The 19715-nt window shown below is 37.5% G+C and overlaps 1 protein-coding gene across 4 annotated transcripts in view; it reads right to left on the minus strand.

Annotated features, from left to right (window-relative positions):
* Positions 1-19715, minus strand: part of LOC132110200 (anoctamin-1-like) — a 57064-nt gene that overhangs the window by 30268 nt on the left and 7081 nt on the right. For 2 of the 4 annotated variants that reach the window (XM_059516817.1, XM_059516811.1), the window contains exon 2: positions 1830-1996. In XM_059516817.1, coding sequence (XP_059372800.1) covers positions 1830-1931 — 102 coding nt within the window. In that variant the 5' untranslated portion in view covers positions 1932-1996. Of the gene's footprint in view, positions 1-1829; positions 1997-4340; positions 4604-19715 lie in introns of those variants that run through there. The other 2 variants (XM_059516805.1, XM_059516800.1) reach the window with 2 other exon arrangements.

Consider the following 19715-nt stretch of genomic DNA (forward strand, 5'->3'; position numbering starts at 1 on the left):
CACTCCCTCTGAGTTCAAACAAACCAATATCCCAGAGTAATTCATGTACTCAAACAGTACACTGACTGAACTGCTGTGAAGAGAGAAGATGAACACCGAGCCGAGCCAGATAACAAACGAAAGATTGATTCGTTTTCTAGTCAGGAACCGGTTGCATCGGTTTTCGGATCACCAGTAGGGATGGGAAGTTCGGTTCTTTTCCACGAACCGGTTCTTTCAGACAGTTCGATTCAATAAACCGGTTGAAGAAAACGGTTCACCGGTTCTTTTGCACTCGACGTAATGGCGTCATTGGTGATGATTGCCCTTGATTCAAGCCTTCGGCTTACCCTCTCTCATAACATTAGCACAGAATCAATCACCAAAAGAACCAGTTCGGTTCAGACGCTCTGTGTGTCAGTCTGCTTCACGCTGAATCACACATGCGCAGTATCATCAGCTCCTCGGTTCTCGAATCGGACGCGTCTGACAGAAACGGTTCTTGACTTGAGAACGAGGCAATCTTTCGTTTTGTTATCTGGCTCGGCTCGGTGTTCATCTTAAGTTCTCTCTTCACAGCAGTTCAGTCAGTGTACTGTTTGAGTAAATGAATTACTCCGGGATATTGGCTTGTTTGAACTCAGAGGGAGTGTCAGCCATATTAAAAAAAGTTAACAGCTTAAGTCATTTGTGGATTAATGCGTATTAGAGATGCGAACCGTTTCAAATGATTCAGTATGATTTGGTGAACTGGTTCAAAAAGATCCGGTTACATCGAATGATTCGTTCGCGAACCGGATATCACTAAACTGCAGTGAACGCGCTCACAACAGACCCGGAAGAGAAGACAATGCTGGATAAAGTCGTAGTTTTTGTTATTTTTGGATTAAAATGCATTTTCCTAAATTCAAAAAATTCTAATCGACCCTCTGATGTCACATGGACTACTTTGATGATGTTTTTATTACCTTTCTGGACATGGACAGTATACCATGCACACAGTTTCAATGGAGGGACTGAGAGCTCTCGGACTAAATCTAAAATATCTTAAACTGTGTTCTGAAGATGAACGGAGGTCTCACGGGTTTGGAACGACATGAGGGTGAGTTATTAATGACATGGAGGAAGCTATCAAAATCTGACTAAAATGCTAAATTAAGTTTACTGCTTGACAAGAGGTTTTTTTTTTTTGATGATTTGTCATTTTAATCCTGAATGTGTGGTTACCCTTATATAAGGATGAGTAACACCACTCAAAAACTACCAAATTTACGAATGCCAAACACATAGTTGAATAAATTTGTAGTCATTTCAGAGGATATTTCAAAGTGATCAACCTGTCCTGCAGATTAGCAAAGGCTTTCAAATATTCCTTAGTATGCAAAGTATTTTTGCACACATAAAGAGTACGCACAGAGTACGCACACTCGGCAGATCTTAAAGTTTATTGCACCATCTGGAGCATGAAAAAGAAAGCAATGTGTTCTAGTCGAGATATTTTTGGTAAGCTTTAGCTTTTCATGAAAATATATTTGCTTGTTTTATAAAATTATCTTCAATGATATTATCTTACAAGATTATTTCCCTTGCACAAAGTAGAATTACAATGCAAATGTGTCTATTTATGTCATTTAACCTCGCTAGCTTTAATATAATATAACAGCTGTTCCCAACAAAAGCGTAAACTGAAGCATTCAAATGTCCACATATTTGTCCATAGTTTGCCTTGCAAATTGTGCAGTACTAGAAAGACAGGAAAACAGTTGAGGAACCGGTAATATGTCTTTATCCCTGAAATTAAATAAACAAAATGAGTGCAGAGGTATGTTTTCTCTGTTGTTGTGACTTACAGCAGCCTGGGGGTATAGCAAATCTTTATTGCCTTTAGAATTGTCTTCATCAGTCCCCTTCACATCCAATGGGACAGTTTCATACTTCTCATTTCTCCACATGCTGTCTTGTCCTCCTGGGCCTGATGGCTGCTCTTCTGTGCTGTAGAAACCCAAGAGTTTCTCACCTGTTGAAGAGCAAACACAAATTTATAAATGCAAATATTATGGCTTTGCAATAGGAACCTAAAGTGCAATGCTAAATTAATCTCAATAGAATTGCACGTAACTAGCTGGTATAAAGTTTTTAAAAGATAAAAATCAAGTTTGAATGGAAATTTTAAATAAATCATCAAGAGCAACAGACAGCCCAACAGTTCACATTTAATAAAAAAAACAAAGTGTAATTAAAGCAAAAAATATTTAATACAAATTTTTTAAACAGAAATGGTCACAGTCAGTATTCTAAAATTGTTTTTATTATTAGTGACCAAGAATTTGTGCAGAATCTTAAATATTTATTTTTTAATGATTCTTTGTTTGACAATTTTTTTTTTTTTTTTACAAAATGTTTACATTTGCAAGTGCTCAGATTTTCTAAAACACTATATTTAATACCATGACAACTTCTGTTTCTTTTTATAGATCACAGCTCTGGAGTAAAAACAGAGAGGGCAGCAAGGGTCAATATATTGATAAAAATAATGCCTTCCAACCTAATTACAGAGCAGCTGAGAAAAAATGCAATTCATTTAAGAAACACATTTGAAATTCATCACCTTGACTAAAGCCTAATAAATAAATTATTATTACTTTTTTATGGTGTGGTAATATGACAATGGTACTGTACTATAGTGATTAGTAAATCTCAAATAATCTCAAATAAAGCAAAAACTATGTCCTATAGAACACATGCCTACATTTTTCTCCCTAGAATGCATATGTAGGTCAGTGTAGGATACAAGTGTGTGTGTGTGTGTGTGTGTGTGTGTGTGTGTGTGTGTGTGTGTGTGTGTGTGTGTGTGTGTGTGTGTATATGTGTGTGTGTGTGTGTGTGTGTGTGTGTGTTTAACCTCGGACTGCTCCAGGGGGCTGTCACTGCAATAATGTCAGCCAGCCTTTTTATTTTATTTTTTTTTTTTACTCAGTATAAATTACACGATAAACTTACACAACAATTAAATAACCCAAGAAAAAAAAAAGAAAAAAAAAGATATATATATATAATCTTGACAGACATGGAAACTATAGGGATTAATACAAACATCCTTTAATAATAAAATAGCATATTACATGTGAAAATAATTAGTTTACATGATCCCAGATACATTCATGTTATATTGTTATATAATATTTGCTGCAATAAGTAAAGAATTTCAGAGCAATTTTCTTAAATTGAAAATTTTAGTTTGAAAATAGATTTTGTTGCATTAGATTTCTGTTCCTGTTGGGAAATCCTTGTTTTCATCATAGGATGATCAAGCTGATTTTTGGAACATGAATGCTGGTTTGTAACCGGTCCAACGTGGTTTATCATATATAACCAGCTTGGTCAAAGTCTGCCGAATCAATCTCAACTAGTCCACCTGATCCATCACCTAGATCTGTGTAGACAAGCTAATAAACTAAACTGAACAGCATGTTCCACCCAGAAACCATACCAAACCAGCTGCGATCAGAAGAGGAGCAAAGGCTACAACTAATGTACAACATGCTTTCTGCTGGTAAATTTCAGTCAAAACATTACCTGTTTCTTTATAGAGGTATACTCATCTGCTTGTTGATACTAGTTAATGAAGCTTGATTACTTTCACTATAATGATGTCAGACAAATGAAAGCATTATTCAGGATGGCAAACACCCTTGTAGTAGTCATTAATTTGATTGTCTCATGGTATTTCAAAGCCAATAAATCATGAAACTTACTTCTCACATTGCTGCAAATATGGAAAATATTACAGGTTTTTATACATGATTTCCACATTCTACTATAAAAATCCTTGTAGATAATGTAGTAACATTCTCCCTTAAACCATTTCTTTTTGGAAAGCCATGCCTCCATACATCCCAAATGGGAAAATACCCTCTGATAGTTTAGGCTGACATAACCCCGTCCCCTCAGACCAACATCTCTCTCCTCAGGTGAAGATGATGCTGTGATGGATTTTCCTCATGTGCTCAGTGTGTGTGTGTGTGTGTGTATGAGGGCAATACGTGACTGCACTAAACCCACAGAAAACTGTTGCTCGCCTAATAACACAAGCCTCTATCAATTCATCACATCTGACTTTACTATTAGTATTATTTTAATTAATAATAGCACCAGTAAACAGGTTATTGTTTAACTGCATTATTTATAACATACCTGGATGTTATAACAATCTGGACATTATAAACGTGTTCAAAATAAATACGTTGTCTAAGTGATGGATTCTGTTTGGCTACGGAGCGATCCATTATCTGTCGATCTTTAATATTCATGGTTACAAAAATAAACGCGCAATCAGGATTCTGAATACAGGAAAAACTCACCCGAGCCATCAGCCTCCTCATCTTTCCTCGCAGTATTTACATCATCTTCACCCTTCATTTGCGCAAAGGTTCGTTGGATCTAGTTTCCAGGTGGATATAGGCTAGTGGAAGTTGTGTGTCGTGTAGGCGGTGTGTGTGTGTGTGTGTGTGTGTGTGTGAGAGAGAGAGAGAGTGACGTCTCTGCGCGATCGTTTGTGGAGTATTTACATGAAGTCTCGAGCAGAGGACTGGATTCGTGCTAGTGCATTTTTATCTCATTCACCAACCACACACATACATCACAACAAGACACACGAGCTTTTCCTCACGTCAGATGCGCTTTATTTGGGCAGTTCATGAAGCAACACCAGTTGAACGCGGGATTATCTCATTTTGATAAATGATGCTTTAAACTCACAGGATTCACAGCCTGTTTAAATATTGTGATACAGGGATGCATGCATGCTAGGGGTGTACGATTCACTCGTTTTCTCGATGCATCGATTACAAACCCTGACGATTCATATGCATCGATCTTGAAACATGATTTTTGAATCGTGAATCGCCAAACTTGGACAGTAATCGATTCAAAACGCTAAGAATCGAAGGAGTCGCGATTTCTATAGCGATTCAATGCTTTCAAAATATATACACATTAAATTACTACACACACAAATAAATTAAGGCTGGAAATGATTGAGTTTATTTATTTTTTATTTTTTGGTGTTCCTTGCGTTTCATTTTAATTGTTGTTGTTGAACTAAATATACGTTTGACCTGTGCCATTGCATTGTATCGTTCTCTCCCTTTAACCATTCTTCTGTATTGTCTTTCAGAAAAAAAAATTACTTCTACTTTTTTAATACTTGAGTACAATTTAAAGTTGTACTTTTTCACTTTTACTCAAGACCAGATACTTGTACTTTTAATTGAGTAACATTTTCACTGAGTACTTGTACTTTCACTTGAGTAAAATCTGAGTACTTTTTACACATCTGTATTTATTGCATGGATGGAGCAGAAATGTAAAATTACGTGTCTAAATCATACGCACAGTTCCATTGAATGATAAATGTGTTTAAACAATGCGGATGAACCGAATGTACGAAGGAAAATAATCACAGCATTAATGACGACCTTGAAATAAGAGTGCGAGGTTAATCTGATAACCAGGTGCATGAAAGTAGCATATGGAATGACATTCCGGACTTTATTCAAAAGGAATTGCAAATTGTATTTGCAATTGCGTTTTCAATTTGTGGACGCACAAAATGTCACATAATCCAAACGCAAATGCAAATCGCGCATTACCATTTGCATTTTCGTTTAAGCGAATGCACAGTGTCTGCCAAATTTAAAATGGAAATGCAAAGTCTGTTTGCAATTGTGTTTCCCATATCTTAAGAGCTATGTATGGAATGATATTGCGGACTTTATTCAAAAGGCATTGCAAATTGTATTTGCAATTGCGTTTTCAATTTGTGGACGCATAAAATGTGACATAATCCAAACGCAAATGCAAATCGCGCATTACCGTTTTCATTTTCGATTAAGTGAACGCACAGTGTCTGCCAAATTTAAAATGGAAATGCAAAGTCCGTTTACAATTGTGTTTCCCATATCTTTAATAGCTATGAGCCTGTCATATTTAAATAGCAATATTAATTACCACATTTGCCTTTTCACTCTCTCTGCACTGTGCATGTAAACTGCCAAAACTCAAATTGAATCGCAATTCCTTTTGCATTTGAATTTCCAACATCTACACAGAAACCTGTCAATCAAATGACAGGGGTGGGGCCATTTTATTGGGCGTGATTGCATTGGGAAGTGACGTCACTCACAGTCGACGGTAATAAAAGAGGCAATTGATATAATATTTAGTTTCATTTGTAATGACTGTATATATACACATTTCCCTGAACTAAGTACATTTCTGCTGCTATTATCATGTATAAATTAAAAATTAAAGGAGGCAGTGGTATTTCATATCCTTTTTCGTTTTATTGTAAATATACAGAGAGGAAAATTGCAGTAGTCAAGGCGAGCTGACATGTTATCAAGTACGCTGCTGTTTGCAGAATTACCGGACCTGCGTCCTCGCAGACATCACACTCCCGTCCAGAGTCGAATGCACAAAGTCTGAACTACTGAGGATGCAAGTCTGAAATCAGTGTACTTTGTATTGAGAAATGCGCGCAGACCTACGTCACCAGTCTATTTGCCTAATCTTCCCGGTGTTACGGTTTAACTGGTTACCGTGTTATCTGGTGACCAACTTCCTGGTTCAGGTCTCCGCTGCAGATGTGCTGGAACGACGGCAGCAGATTCGGCGATTCTGAAAGCACAAACTGACGCGATATTAAGTGTTTAATAAACGCAGACTTGCTCATTGCATGATTCAGATATTCTTTTAAAGATTACAAGTTATTAGTATGATCGCCCGTTTCGCGGCTGAAGTAAGTAGGATAAACAAAAAAATAAAAATAAAGTACGTCTGTGTTGGAGCGGGTTTCGAACACACGCTAAAAGACAGTGCGCCGCGAGACGACAGTCATGAGCTACCGATCTACACCGAATCAGCTCCAGATCTCTGGATTCAAGACAGGACTCTCGGCGTCACATCGTGCAGCTGCTGAATCAAGGAAATATGATGTGTTAACTTGTGACCTGTGTTTACCTATTATGAAAATAAACCATAGCAGAACACTGACTACATTTTATGGTTCATGATGTTAAAGAACATTTCATAACGTCTCAGACAACTGTACATTTGTGGCTACTGTGGTTTAATTATAAACACTATCGTTAACTCATATTCACCATAGTAAAAACATGGTACATTTTAGTATGATCGAAGATACAAAAATTCTACTAGAACAGACTTGTATATGTGCATTCCCAGAAGAGATGAGAAATGGATTCATGTTCAGCACCACAAAAAGAACATAAAGTGTCAATATCAAGAAACATCTTTTTTAATTAAAGCTTCACAGGATAGAAAAGATGAAGTAATTTGTAAGACACATCCTTAACCTTATTGGTTATTAAGTATTTAGATGACAAAGTCCACACTAATTAATTAATAATTATTTATTACTGTCGACTGTGAGTGACATCACTTCCCAATGTAAACACACCCAATAAAATGGCCCCACCCCTGTCACTTGATTGACAGGTTTCCGTGTAGACGTTGGAAATTCAAATGCAAAAGGAATTGCGATTCCATTTGAGTTTTGGCAGTTTACATGCACAGTGCAGAGAGAGTGAAAAGGCAAATGTGGTAATTAATATTGCTATTTAAATATGACAGGCTCATAGCTCGTAAGATATGGGAAACACAATTGCAAACGGACTTTGCATTTCCATTTTAAATTTGGCAGACAATGTGCGTTCGCTTAAACGAAAATACAAACGGTAATGCACGATTTGCATTTGCGTTTGGATGATGTCACATTTTATGCGTCCACACATTGAAAACGCAATTGCAAATACAATTTGCAATTCCTTTTGAATAGTCCGGAATATCATTCCATAGTAGCGTTTGTAGCTTTAGCAAACAGACATCGGGTGCGTTTTCTCTCAGAATCATCATTCGCTGATGGAGATGAAAAGGTATATAGCTACTATAGCATATTATTTTGTGAAAATGAGATAAAGAAGTTCACACTGAAAGAGAAGTGATTTCGCTCTCATAGACATGCCAGGTTTTATCTGCAGCTAAACTAAAAAGCTAAAAAGCAGAATGAACTGATGAAATGCTAAGAAAAAAAAACAAATAAAATTTATGAATGATACAGTGCTAATTGACATATATTACAGTACAGAAACTATAAAGTATATTTTCTACCTTATTCTGTGCAGAAAATTAAAATAATTGCTAATTAAATGTAGCCTAGTATATAGAACAACCATAAAATTGCCATTAGGAAAAAAATATTGATTACAAAAGATTGATTATTGTCCAGCAGTGTATTTGATTTCTTACAGCTAATTAAAAGTAATAAAACAAGAAGAGAATTCCTTGCAAAAAATAAATAAATTAATTAAAAAAACAATTATAATAATTATGATAATACATAGGCTACATACATAAAGTTATTGTATTTGACATTTCTGTCACTTCTGAAATGATGGCTATGCCCCTGGTGTGACAAAATGTTAGCCTATACATAATACACTTAATATGGCTTACATACATTTTTACGTATGCAAATGTCATGTCATAGCATCATTAAACTAGCATTTAACAATGGACAAAAGGTTTTTGTTTTTTTTGCCCCCTGAATAAACATTTAAAGAATTTAGGGGAAACGTTTAAATAATTCTGTGAATGCATTTAAAGAATGCAGAATTGAATCGTTATAATCAAATCGTATCGTTCAAAATTTTCAAAAATCGTTCTTGAATCGAATCGAAAACCTATGAATTGTAAATCAAATCGCTGCCTTCCCAAAGATTCACAGCCCTAATGCATGCATATCGGTGTCGGTGATACGGGCTATTATCGGATAACGGTGCTAGTTGTCACACTTTTTACTCCAAAGCGAATTTTATTAGGTTTAACCATTTTACATTTACATTTAAAACATTTATGAAACACAGAAAAATTAATGAAACTGCAAAAAAAAATAAAAAAAAAATAAAAAAAATAATAGTAAATGTGCAAAAGCTAACCATTGTTTTCAAAAACAAATAATAAACTGCTCTATCTAGTTTTTGTTAATAGACACTATTCAGAGTACAGACCATTGATGACTACCAATTTTTTTTTTAGAACATTAATTACAAATATCTGTGGTCAAGTAAATCTGGAATATTCAAGGCCTCGAATCTGATTGAAGAGAGGCGTTTCAAGACTGCTACCACCTGTAGGTGGCGATATTAATTTAACCGATAATACCAATTCATTCAAGGACAACGAATGAAGCCCTGTCCCATATCGCACCCTAAACCCTCACCGTTTTGACTGTCGGGTAGAAGTCTGCTACGGAGTTCACCTCGGTCGTGGCCCCGGCAGAAGTGTGCATCGAGGGCGCATAGCAGCTGCAAAGGGGGCACTTGTGAGCACCCATCTGAGCTAAAATGACGAATGGGACAACATACGGCCTCATGGACTTAAAAGAGTCATATGATGTTGCTAAAAAGAACATTATTTGGTGTATTTGGAGTAATGAAACGGGTTTATGTGGTTTAAGTAAAAAAAAAACACATTATTTTCCACATACTGTACATTGTTTCTACTCTATACCAATTCTGAAATGCATTGATTTTTACAAAGCTCATCGTTCTAAAAAGTGAGGTGTGCTCTATTTGGCCAGCTATCCAGTGGATTGTGATTGGCCGAATACCTCAAACGTGTGACGGAAATGTTATGCCCCGCCCTTACTATACTGTGTTGCCATGTGTCCCAAAGGGCCGTGACAAAAACATGAACCTTTTCAGTGGTGAGTTCAAAACGCTCCAGAGTGAGTTTTTTTTTAAAAGGTGACCGTTATTTTAGAACCTTTCCCCTTACTATTTCTATGGCAACGCATCAGGCTTGTCACATGACACACTGCAGCCACAGCAATGTATGACAGATCGATCGCTTTTATTTAGTTTAGTTTTTTTAGTTTTTCCTTTTTTATCTTGATCGTGATCTGTAACCTGAGATGTGTGCCACCATGTTTGTTCGCACTACACTTCAATGTCCTGTTAGTCGGATTTACAGCATGTGAATTCATCAATTTCTCCCAAAATACAAGTAATAAGTGGCCAGTGAACTGAGTGAAGAAGAGTGAATGTTATAGTTAGGCTACTTACACTATGTGTATCTGATATGAATAAAACAAAATCTAAAAATTTAATTTGAGCGTTATTGTTGCTTCCATAGACATGTGTGTATTTTTGAAACTCTAAAAGTAATGTTTTACTAGTATTTATGTGTATTTAAATGTCTAAATCCTAAAATATACATTATGTGGTTAAGAACTCTGCATAGTTGTGGTAATATGACAAGAGCAGTGCTCGTCTCTCTCTGGCTCAGTGCCAACCAATGCACGAAACCACAATTTGAAGTTGGCAGTTATGCGACATCACCGAACATTCTAAATCCCATATGTGGGACTGTACCACTCAAAGGTTTAAAACCAATTAAAAACAAGGCATTTGTTGCATCCAGTGGATTATGTTGCATAATTACCGATTATGACAATACTGTCTTTTTACGCGTTGCATCTCGCCGCGTCAAAATAAAACCATGGCTGCATTTGTGATCAGTAAAACAACAAGCGCTAATCTACACTGCTCAAAAGTCACGTTTAAATCAGTGGCAAATCTATTAAATATGTAAATGTACCTAGAGACTATGTGTCAGAACAGCCGGCATTGTAGTCTACTCTCCGAAGATCAGGAATCAGTCCTCCATAAAATGCGCTTCACACATCTGATTATTTTGGTTTAACTCTTTTGGAACAGTGTTGTAAATACAACATAACCACTGATTGCTAGTTGTGTCGTCTTTTGAAAGACCAAACAAAGTAGTTTCGCTTTCACAAGGAAACACACAGCATCTCAACAACATGGGGGCGGCAACAGCGAAAATCAAAGTTATGCCTTCTTTCTTTGCGTGAACATCTGGGCGGCTTTATGCAAATATTCCCACATCGTGACGTAGACATGTGGGGGCATGTTAGAACGAGGCGTTTTAGGTAGGCATGGTCTACTATTAACTTTTATAAAGAATATCTCTTTGGATTTGAGACTTTAGTCTTTGCAACTTTATAGATCTTCTTCTATGCACCAAAAGCATGTAACACTCCAAAGAGAAATTAAAAATTTTAATTGAATCATATGACCCCTTTAATGGAAAAATGCACACAGCGGCCATTGTAAATTCGCAAGACTGCAGGTGCACATGAAGTGTGCCATTTGGGACAGGGCCTGACTGTCATTTCGAGTGAGTCCTTAAATCATTCACTAATTAGATTTGGTTTAAAAAACAGGATCATTCGGGTTCGAAAGGTGCCACTATTTTATCTTTAAGAGCCCGATTTCAGTGCTTGGTAAAGCCAGCACAAATGAAACTTCACTCCTAACTGATCAATGCACTTTTCAGTTCTCACACAAGAGATCTGGAAGCTCCTCGACCACTGTAAGTACGAATATCAGATAAGTTATTGATATCCTCAGGAACATAGCAAGTATTTCTCTTACTTGCATCGAAACAGCCAAAGCACAACTGTCATTTCTAGTTTTAAAATGACTTTGTATATGTCATCAATATCAGACATTGGTACAATATAATTGGCAGATATTGGATAATGTAAGTGATATACAGTGTTGGGCTCGTTATTAAAAAAATATTTATTACTTGTTACTAATTACTCCTTTCAAAACTAATATTATTACTTATTACTTTCTGGCAGCAGTTATTAGTTACACTACCAGTTACATTACTTTTCCTTCACACTCCACAGATGTTGTAATTTTGTATCATACCCATATAATTCTTAACAATATATTTCTGCATCATCATTTGACCAGAATCTACATTGGATACCAGTCAAAAGTTATTACAAACAATGGTGATTGATAGTGACATTTAAGTAAAAGTGTGGTATTAATTGTCATGTGTATCTTGAAGGTAATTGTAGCTATAATTTCTCTGTTACCCATATATGATTTAGCCTATATTTCATGAAGTACTTTATCAAAATAAGTCACATAAGTTCATAAGATTTTTTTATTATAGTAATATTATTTATATCGGGATCAGAGGGATGTGGGTGGGGAAGCCACAATGCTATAGTAAAGTAATGCCCCAACTTGCATAATACCACAACTTACATATCAGTGTTCAGATCATCTTTTCTCCTGACAAAATCAGTGTAATTGCAATATTTCCATCCCCTGAATGTAAGCTTTTCCATATTCCATCCAAGCTTTCGGGATGCACTGGTGACTTCATGTGCCTGTGCAAGTCTGAAAATTATGAAAATAAATGTAGGAATTATTGGATTGTTGGATTTCAAATCAGTAGTAACGAGCGGTTTTATGACTGTAATATTACTGAAATCTTAATTCGTTTTTTTTACACTACTAGATACTGCAGAAATTTATATTATTACTGTAACTAGTTAATACCCAACACTGATGATATACACTATTGCCGTGCTGTAAAGTTAGTTTTTAGTTAAATTGAACAGTTCTCTTATGATAACACCACATGCAAATACTCCATCGCCAGTACCTGGTTGAGCTCTCAGGTGGCAGTATTGTGCCTTAACGCTGAAACCTGCAACACCTGATGCAGCACTCGCAGCTACTCCGAGGAGAGTCATGTTTGTCAGAGTAAGTTGCCATTATTTTACTAGTCATAGAATGGGAAATTTTATATTAACCGGTTAACAGCGGTTTTCTGTTCATATATTTAAGTAAAGAGTGATTATTTTAAAAAGTGCCGTGTATTCTTTACTCGTCTTGTTTTTATATTTGCAAAAAATATATAAAAAAGAAGTGTGAAAAAAGAAGAAAATTATGAAAAAGAAGAGTGCCTAATTCTATTAAAAGTTTACTTTGTGTACTTCAAATCTTAAAAGTATACTTTTTTAAAGTGCATTTGCAGATAATATCATATAATTTCAATTAAAGGCCACTTAAGTGTACTTAAAGAGATTACACTTGAATGGCAATAGGTCTTAATATACTTAAGTGCACTTTATAAAAAATGCACTTTATGATAAATGTCTAATTAAAGAGTTAGTTCACCCAGATAGCAAGTTTATGTAATTAATAACTTACCCTGATGTTGTTTCAAACCCGTAAAACCTCCGTTTATCTTTGGAACACAGTTTAAGATATTTTAGATTTAGTCCGAGAGCTCTCAGTCCCTCCATTGAAGCTGTGTGTACGGTATACTTTCCATGTCCAGAAAGGTAAGAAAAACCATCATCAAAGTAGTCCATGTGACATCAGAGGGGCAGTTAGAATTTTTTGAAGCATCGAAAATACATTTTGGTCCAAAAATAGCAAAAACGACGACTTTATTCAGCATTGTCTTCTCTTCCGTGTCTGTTGTGAGAGAGAGTTCAAAACAAAGCAGTCTGGATATCCGGTTCGCGAATGAATCATTCAGTTCACCAAATCGAACTGAATCGTTTTAAACGGTTCGCATCTCTAATACGCATTAATCCACAAATGACTTAAGCTGTTAACTTTTTTTAATGTGGCTGACACTCCCTCTGAGTTCAAACAAACCAATATCCCGGAGTAATGCATGCACTCAAACAGTACACTGACTGAACTGCTGTGAAGAGAGAACTGAAGATGAACACCGAGCCGAGCCAGATAGCGAACAATAGACTGACTCGTTCACGAGTGAAGAACCGGTTGCATCGGTTTTCGGATCACCAGTAGTTCTTTCGGACAGTCCGATTCAATAAACCGGTTGAAGACAACAGTTCACCAGTTCTTTTGCGCTCGACGTATAATGGCGTCATTTGCGATGATTGCCCTTGATTCAAGCCTTCGGTTTACCCGCGCTCATAACACTAGCACAGAATCAGTTCAGAATCAATCACCAAAAGAATCAGTTCAGTTCAGACGCCCTGTGTGTCGGTCTGCTTCACGCTGAATCACACATGCGCAGTATCATCAGCTCCTCGGTTCACGAATCGGACGCGTCTGACAGAAACGGTTCTTGACTCGTGAATGAGTCAATGTTTTGTTCGTTATCTGGCTCGGCTCGGTGTTCATCTTCAGTTCTCTCTACACAGCAGTTCAGTCAGTGTACTGTTTGAGTACATGAATTACTCCGGGATATTGGTTTGTTTGAACTCAGAGGGAGTGTCAGCCATATTTAAAAAGTTAACAGCTTAAGTCATTTGTGGATTAATGCGTATTAGAGGTGCGAACCGTTTAAAACGATTCAGTTCGATTTGGTGAACTGAATGATTCGTTCGCGAACCGGATATCCAGACTGCTTTGTTTTGAACTCTCTCTCACAACAGACATGGAAGAGAAGACAATGCTGAATAAAGTCGTCGTTTTTGCTATTTTTGGACCAAAATGTATTTTCGATGCTTCAAAAAATTCTAACCGACCCTCTGATGTCACATGGACTACTTTGATGATGTTTTTCTTACTTTTCTGGACATGGACAGTATACCGTACACACAGCTTCAATGGAGGGACTGAGAGCTCTCGGACTAAATCTAAAATATCTTAAACTGTGTTCCAAAGATAAACGGAGGTCTTACGGGTTTGAAACAACATGAGGGTAAGTTATTAATTACATAAATTTGCTATCTGGGTGAACTAACCCTTTAAGTATTATTTAAACATACATTTTACGTAATTATTATTTTTTTTACTATGTTTTAAATAAGTGCACTTATTTTATATATATTAATATAATAAAGCACATGTAAAAATTGATTTTAATTTCAACTTAATTGTGTTCTCCAAAATTACATTTGTTAATGTATTTTAAATGTATTACTATTTAGTCTGTAATATATACTATGTGCATTAATGCACTTAATAAAAATAAACTTCAATACACCTTCTTATACAGTATACACCAATAAAACTTATTGTTGAAATTTTCATCACCAGCTCCTGCGATATGAATTCTATAAATTTAATTTTCTACTATTTGACATATACTGTCATGAGATTATTGTATTTATATGTAATAGTACCATAATTTACATCTGTGTACAGAATACTTTCAATATCATTATGTTGTTCTAAGTCACTTAAACACATTTTGCTTGCATTAATAAGTTCAAAAAGCATTTAGTGAATTGTTGGCCTACTGGAAAGTATGCAAGTTTACTGTACATGTACTCAATACTTGGTAGGATCTCCTTTTGCTTTAATGACTGCCTCAATTCAGCATGGCATGGAGGTGATCAGTTTGTGGCACCGCTAAGGTGGTATGGAAGCCCAGGATTCTATGACTGTGGCCTTCAGCTCATCTGCATTTTTTGGTCTCGTTTCTCATTTTACTCTTGACAATAGCCCATAGATTCTCTATGGGGTTCAGGTCTGATGAGTTTGCTGGTCAGTCAAGCACACCAAAACCATGGTCATTGAACCAACTTTTGGTGCTTTTGGTAGTGTGGGCAGGTGCCAAATCTGAAAATGAAATCAGCATCTTCAAAAAGCTGGTCAGCTGAAGGAAGTAGAAGTGCTGCAAAATATTTTGGCAAATGGGTGCAGTGACTTTGGTTTTCAAAAAAACAATGGACCAACACTGACAGATGACACTGCACCACAAATCATCACAGACTATGGAAATTTAACACTGGACTTCAAGCAACTTGGGCTATGAGCTTTTCCACCCTTCCTCCAGACCTTGGTTACCAATGGCAACAGTCCATTTCTTCTTCTCCTTAGCCCAGGTAAGACTCCTCTGACTTTGTCTGAGGTTCAGGAGTGGCTTAACAAGAGAAATACGACAACTGTAACCAAATTCCTTGACACTTCTGTGTGTGGTGGCTCTTGATGCCTTAACCCCAGGCTCAGTGCATTTCTTGTGAAGTTATCTAAAATTATTTAATCCAGTTTGCTTGACAATCCTCACAAGGCTGCGGTTCTCTCGGTTGGTTGTGCATCTTTTTCTTCCACACTTTTTCGTTCCACTCAACTATGTTAACATGCTTGGATACAGCACTCTGTGAATCGCCAGCTTATTGGCAATGTATTTTTGTGACTTACACTCCTAGTGAAGGGTGTAAGGGAGGCAATTTTGAAGGCTCGGTAACCTTTGCAGGTGTTTTAATTTGATTTGCTGATTGGCATGTCACCATATTCTAATTTGTTGAGATCGTGAATTGGTGGGTTTTTGTTAAATGTGAGCCAAAATCACCACTACTAAAAGAACCAAAGACTTAGACTACTTCAGTCTGTGTGCACTGAATTTAATACATGAGTTTAAAAATTTTAGTTGAATTACTGAAATAAATGAACTTCTCCTCCACATTCTAATTTATTGAGAAGCACCTGTATGTGAGGGCTCAACAGACAGACGTTATGATTCATGAGTGACAGGTTTTTAGCGTGATAAGTTATAATGTATCTGAATGACTGTAAATTCAAGTAATCAATGCCTAAATAATAAGATAAAGAGTGGGAGAGTGACTCAACTCTCAAAACGTGAATTATTGTTGAGTGAGATAACAAGGCTCTGTCACTGCAACTTGTAAATCAGAGCACATTTTAATTAATCAAATGAAACTAAATATCTCTGTTTATATGATACTGTCTTTTATCTTTTAAACGGTCCAGATTGATAAATCACTGAAAACTGATAGACTTTATTAGTTTTGACTGTTCAAAGTTCTGTATTATGTTCTACAATTTGAACTCAACAAGAGACTTCCTCTAGTTATGTGTAAAAGAGCGACACAAAGGTAAGCGCATTATTGTTGTTGTTATTTAATTTTTTTTGAATTGTCGGATTCAGTACGTTTCAGTAAATAAAGTTTTGAGTGTCATGGTGCATGAATAAGTGTGAAATACCTGCTAATTACGTTGCTTTTCCCTATCATTTATATTGGCCACTTTTTGCATTTAGATTGGATTATTCTGACGTTGTTTTGAGGGTATCAGTTAATTTCTTGATTGCCATTTTGATGGTCTCCTTGCACATTTTATTCATGTTCGGTAGCCTAATTCTCTTTAATGTAGGCCATTTGCCCCGATTTGATCATTTACTGGGAAATTTATCTAACATTATATTATATTGTCATTATTTTGTTTAAAGGATTTATAAATTGCCTCATCAGCCTTGATTTATGTATTCCTTCACATTTGGACAATTAAAATTTGGGCGTTTTTTGTGAGATTTTGGGCTGGAAATTGTCCATCAAATCTGGCAACACTGGCCATGTTTGTGTAATTGCGTTGTGTGAGGGAACAAACAAGAAGAGAACAACGGAGCATCACATTTGGATGATTACAGATGAGACTTTATGTACTGCAGATGATGAATCAAGTAAGTATATGCGGATATAAATTTTCTTTATTCTTAATTTAGTCTTGCAATTTGTATGGCTTTCACCATAACGTGACAGTTCTTGCTATATGAACTCGGGAGGTGAATTAATCACGTAATTTATATCCGACTGCATTCTGATATTGGAATGTGTGGAGCAAAAAAATTGGCTGTTGAAAATACAATATTATATTTTAACTGAACTTTATTAAAAATTAAATTTAACGCTACTGAACAAAATTCAGAGATCTGATCTTGTAATATTTATCTATATTATAACCTCCGGTAATATTCAATATATCAGCCACTCTAGAAGTAATGCTTTTTTTTTCTTTTTCCATTTCACGAGTTCACCCTTAGATCTAATCTGAAAGCAAATAGTAAGCATATTTTGGCATGCTGTCTTAGGGGAGGGGTCTGGGCCCAGAACATAGCCCGAACCAAAAGAACCCCCCCTCCTATCCCTAATTTGGGATTAAAAGTGCAACGCTCGCGATCCACCTGCAGTGTCGTTCGCTCTTCAGCACTTCCACCTGCTTTTGCTGAGGTTTGTATAAAAAGAGCAAATTTCCTAGAACAAATTTTGTGTATTGTTTCAAATGTTGCACCACATAAATGTCGCGCCCCCCTACACAGTGATGACCGGCACGATGAAGTCCAAATTGCGTGGATATGAGTCTGGCCTCTGTGCTCATGGATAACTTTCTTTTCAGAAGGGGGGCTGAATGGCTATGAGAAGATCCCTCCAGTGGACGAAGCTGTGGCGGCACACCTGTGCCTGCCTGCTGCCATTGGATGGAAGTCTAAGGCGACCCTTCTTTCCAAACGATGCCAGATGACTTTGGCTCTAGCGGGACGAGCTTATCCCTCAGCCGGCCAGGCTGCTTCAGCAGTGCACTCCATGGCGGAGCTTCAAGTGTACCAGGCCAAGCTCCTCCGCACCATGGACGAGGTGGGGCACAACCGGCCACATTTAAGGAGTTGTGCAGCGCTACGGACCTGGCCCTGCGCACTACTAAGGCCACTTCCCAGGCTATTGGGCATTCGATGGCCAGCTTGGTAGTGTTGGAACGCCACCTCTGGCTGAATCTGACAGAGATCAAGGATGCAGATAAAACAGTCTCCCCCGCTGGCCTATTCGGCACCAATGGGGATGGGTTCGCTGAGCACTTCACCACTGCACAAATGTCAGCCTACACGGAAGTCAGCCTGATGCACTGGTCAGGAAGAGGGGGAGGCCAAGTCCCAATGCAGCTGGACCACCCTCCAAATAACATACTCAAAGAGAGAGCAAATTTCCTCTTCCACCATTTACGAGCACCACAGTTCCTTTCAATGACTCAGTGCCCGAACCAACCAGGCCATCCCCCGGAGTGTCAGAATGGGTATTGAAAACAAAGCGAGGTTACATACTGCAATTTGCTGGGAAGCCCCCGTTTTTTCAACGGCATGGTCCTATCCTCTGTGACAGGTGAGGATGTGCATGTCCTTCGTTCAAAGGTAAAATTTATGCTGGCATAAAAAGGACCATAGACGAGGTGCCCCCAGCGCAGAGCGAGTCAGGCTTCTACAGCCAGTACTTTCTCGTCCCCAAAAAGGATGGCATTCTCAGACCCATCCTCGATTTGAGGCATCTGAACCGGGCCCTGATGAAGTGCTCATGATCACTTTGAAGCACTTTGACGCAAATACGCCCAGGGGACTGTTTTTTTCCCCTGGATTTGAAAGATGCTTACTTTCACATCTAGATAGCCCCCCATCACAGGCGCTTCTTGAGATTCGCTTTTGAAGGAGTGGCATATCAATACATGGTACTTCGGCTCGGGCTGTCCCTGGCTCCCCAAACTTTTACAAAGTACATAGATGCGGCTTTCTCCACTCTGAGACAGAGGAGAGTGCGTATACTGAATTATCTCAACGACTGGCTCGCTTTGGCCCAGTCAGAGGCGGAGGTGGTGGCTCACGTATCCCTCCTCCTTGGTCCTAAAGACCTTGTCTCAGAGGACCACCAGGACAAGACCACAGGAAACAGATGATTCTTCTGCACAATCTGACTTTGCTGCAGCCTGGAATTGAACTACTGGTTTCGTCTGGTCAGAGGAGAACTGGCCCCCCAACTGAGCCTGGTTTCTCCCAAGGTTTTTTTCTCCATTCTGTCACCGATGGAGTTTCGGTTCCTTGCCGCTGTCGCCTCTGGCTTGCTTAGTTGGGGTCACTTCATCTACAGCGATATCGTTGACTTGATTGCAAATAAATGCACAGACACTATTTAACTGAACAGAGATGACATCACTGAATTCAATGATGAACTGCCTTTAACTATCATTTTGCATTATTTACACACTGTTTTCCTAATGAAGGTTGTTCAGTTGCTTTGACACAATGCATTTTGTTTAAAGCACTATATAAAT

Source organism: Carassius carassius, chromosome 2 (genome assembly GCF_963082965.1).
Source record: "Carassius carassius chromosome 2, fCarCar2.1, whole genome shotgun sequence".
Lineage (NCBI taxonomy): Eukaryota > Metazoa > Chordata > Actinopteri > Cypriniformes > Cyprinidae > Carassius > Carassius carassius.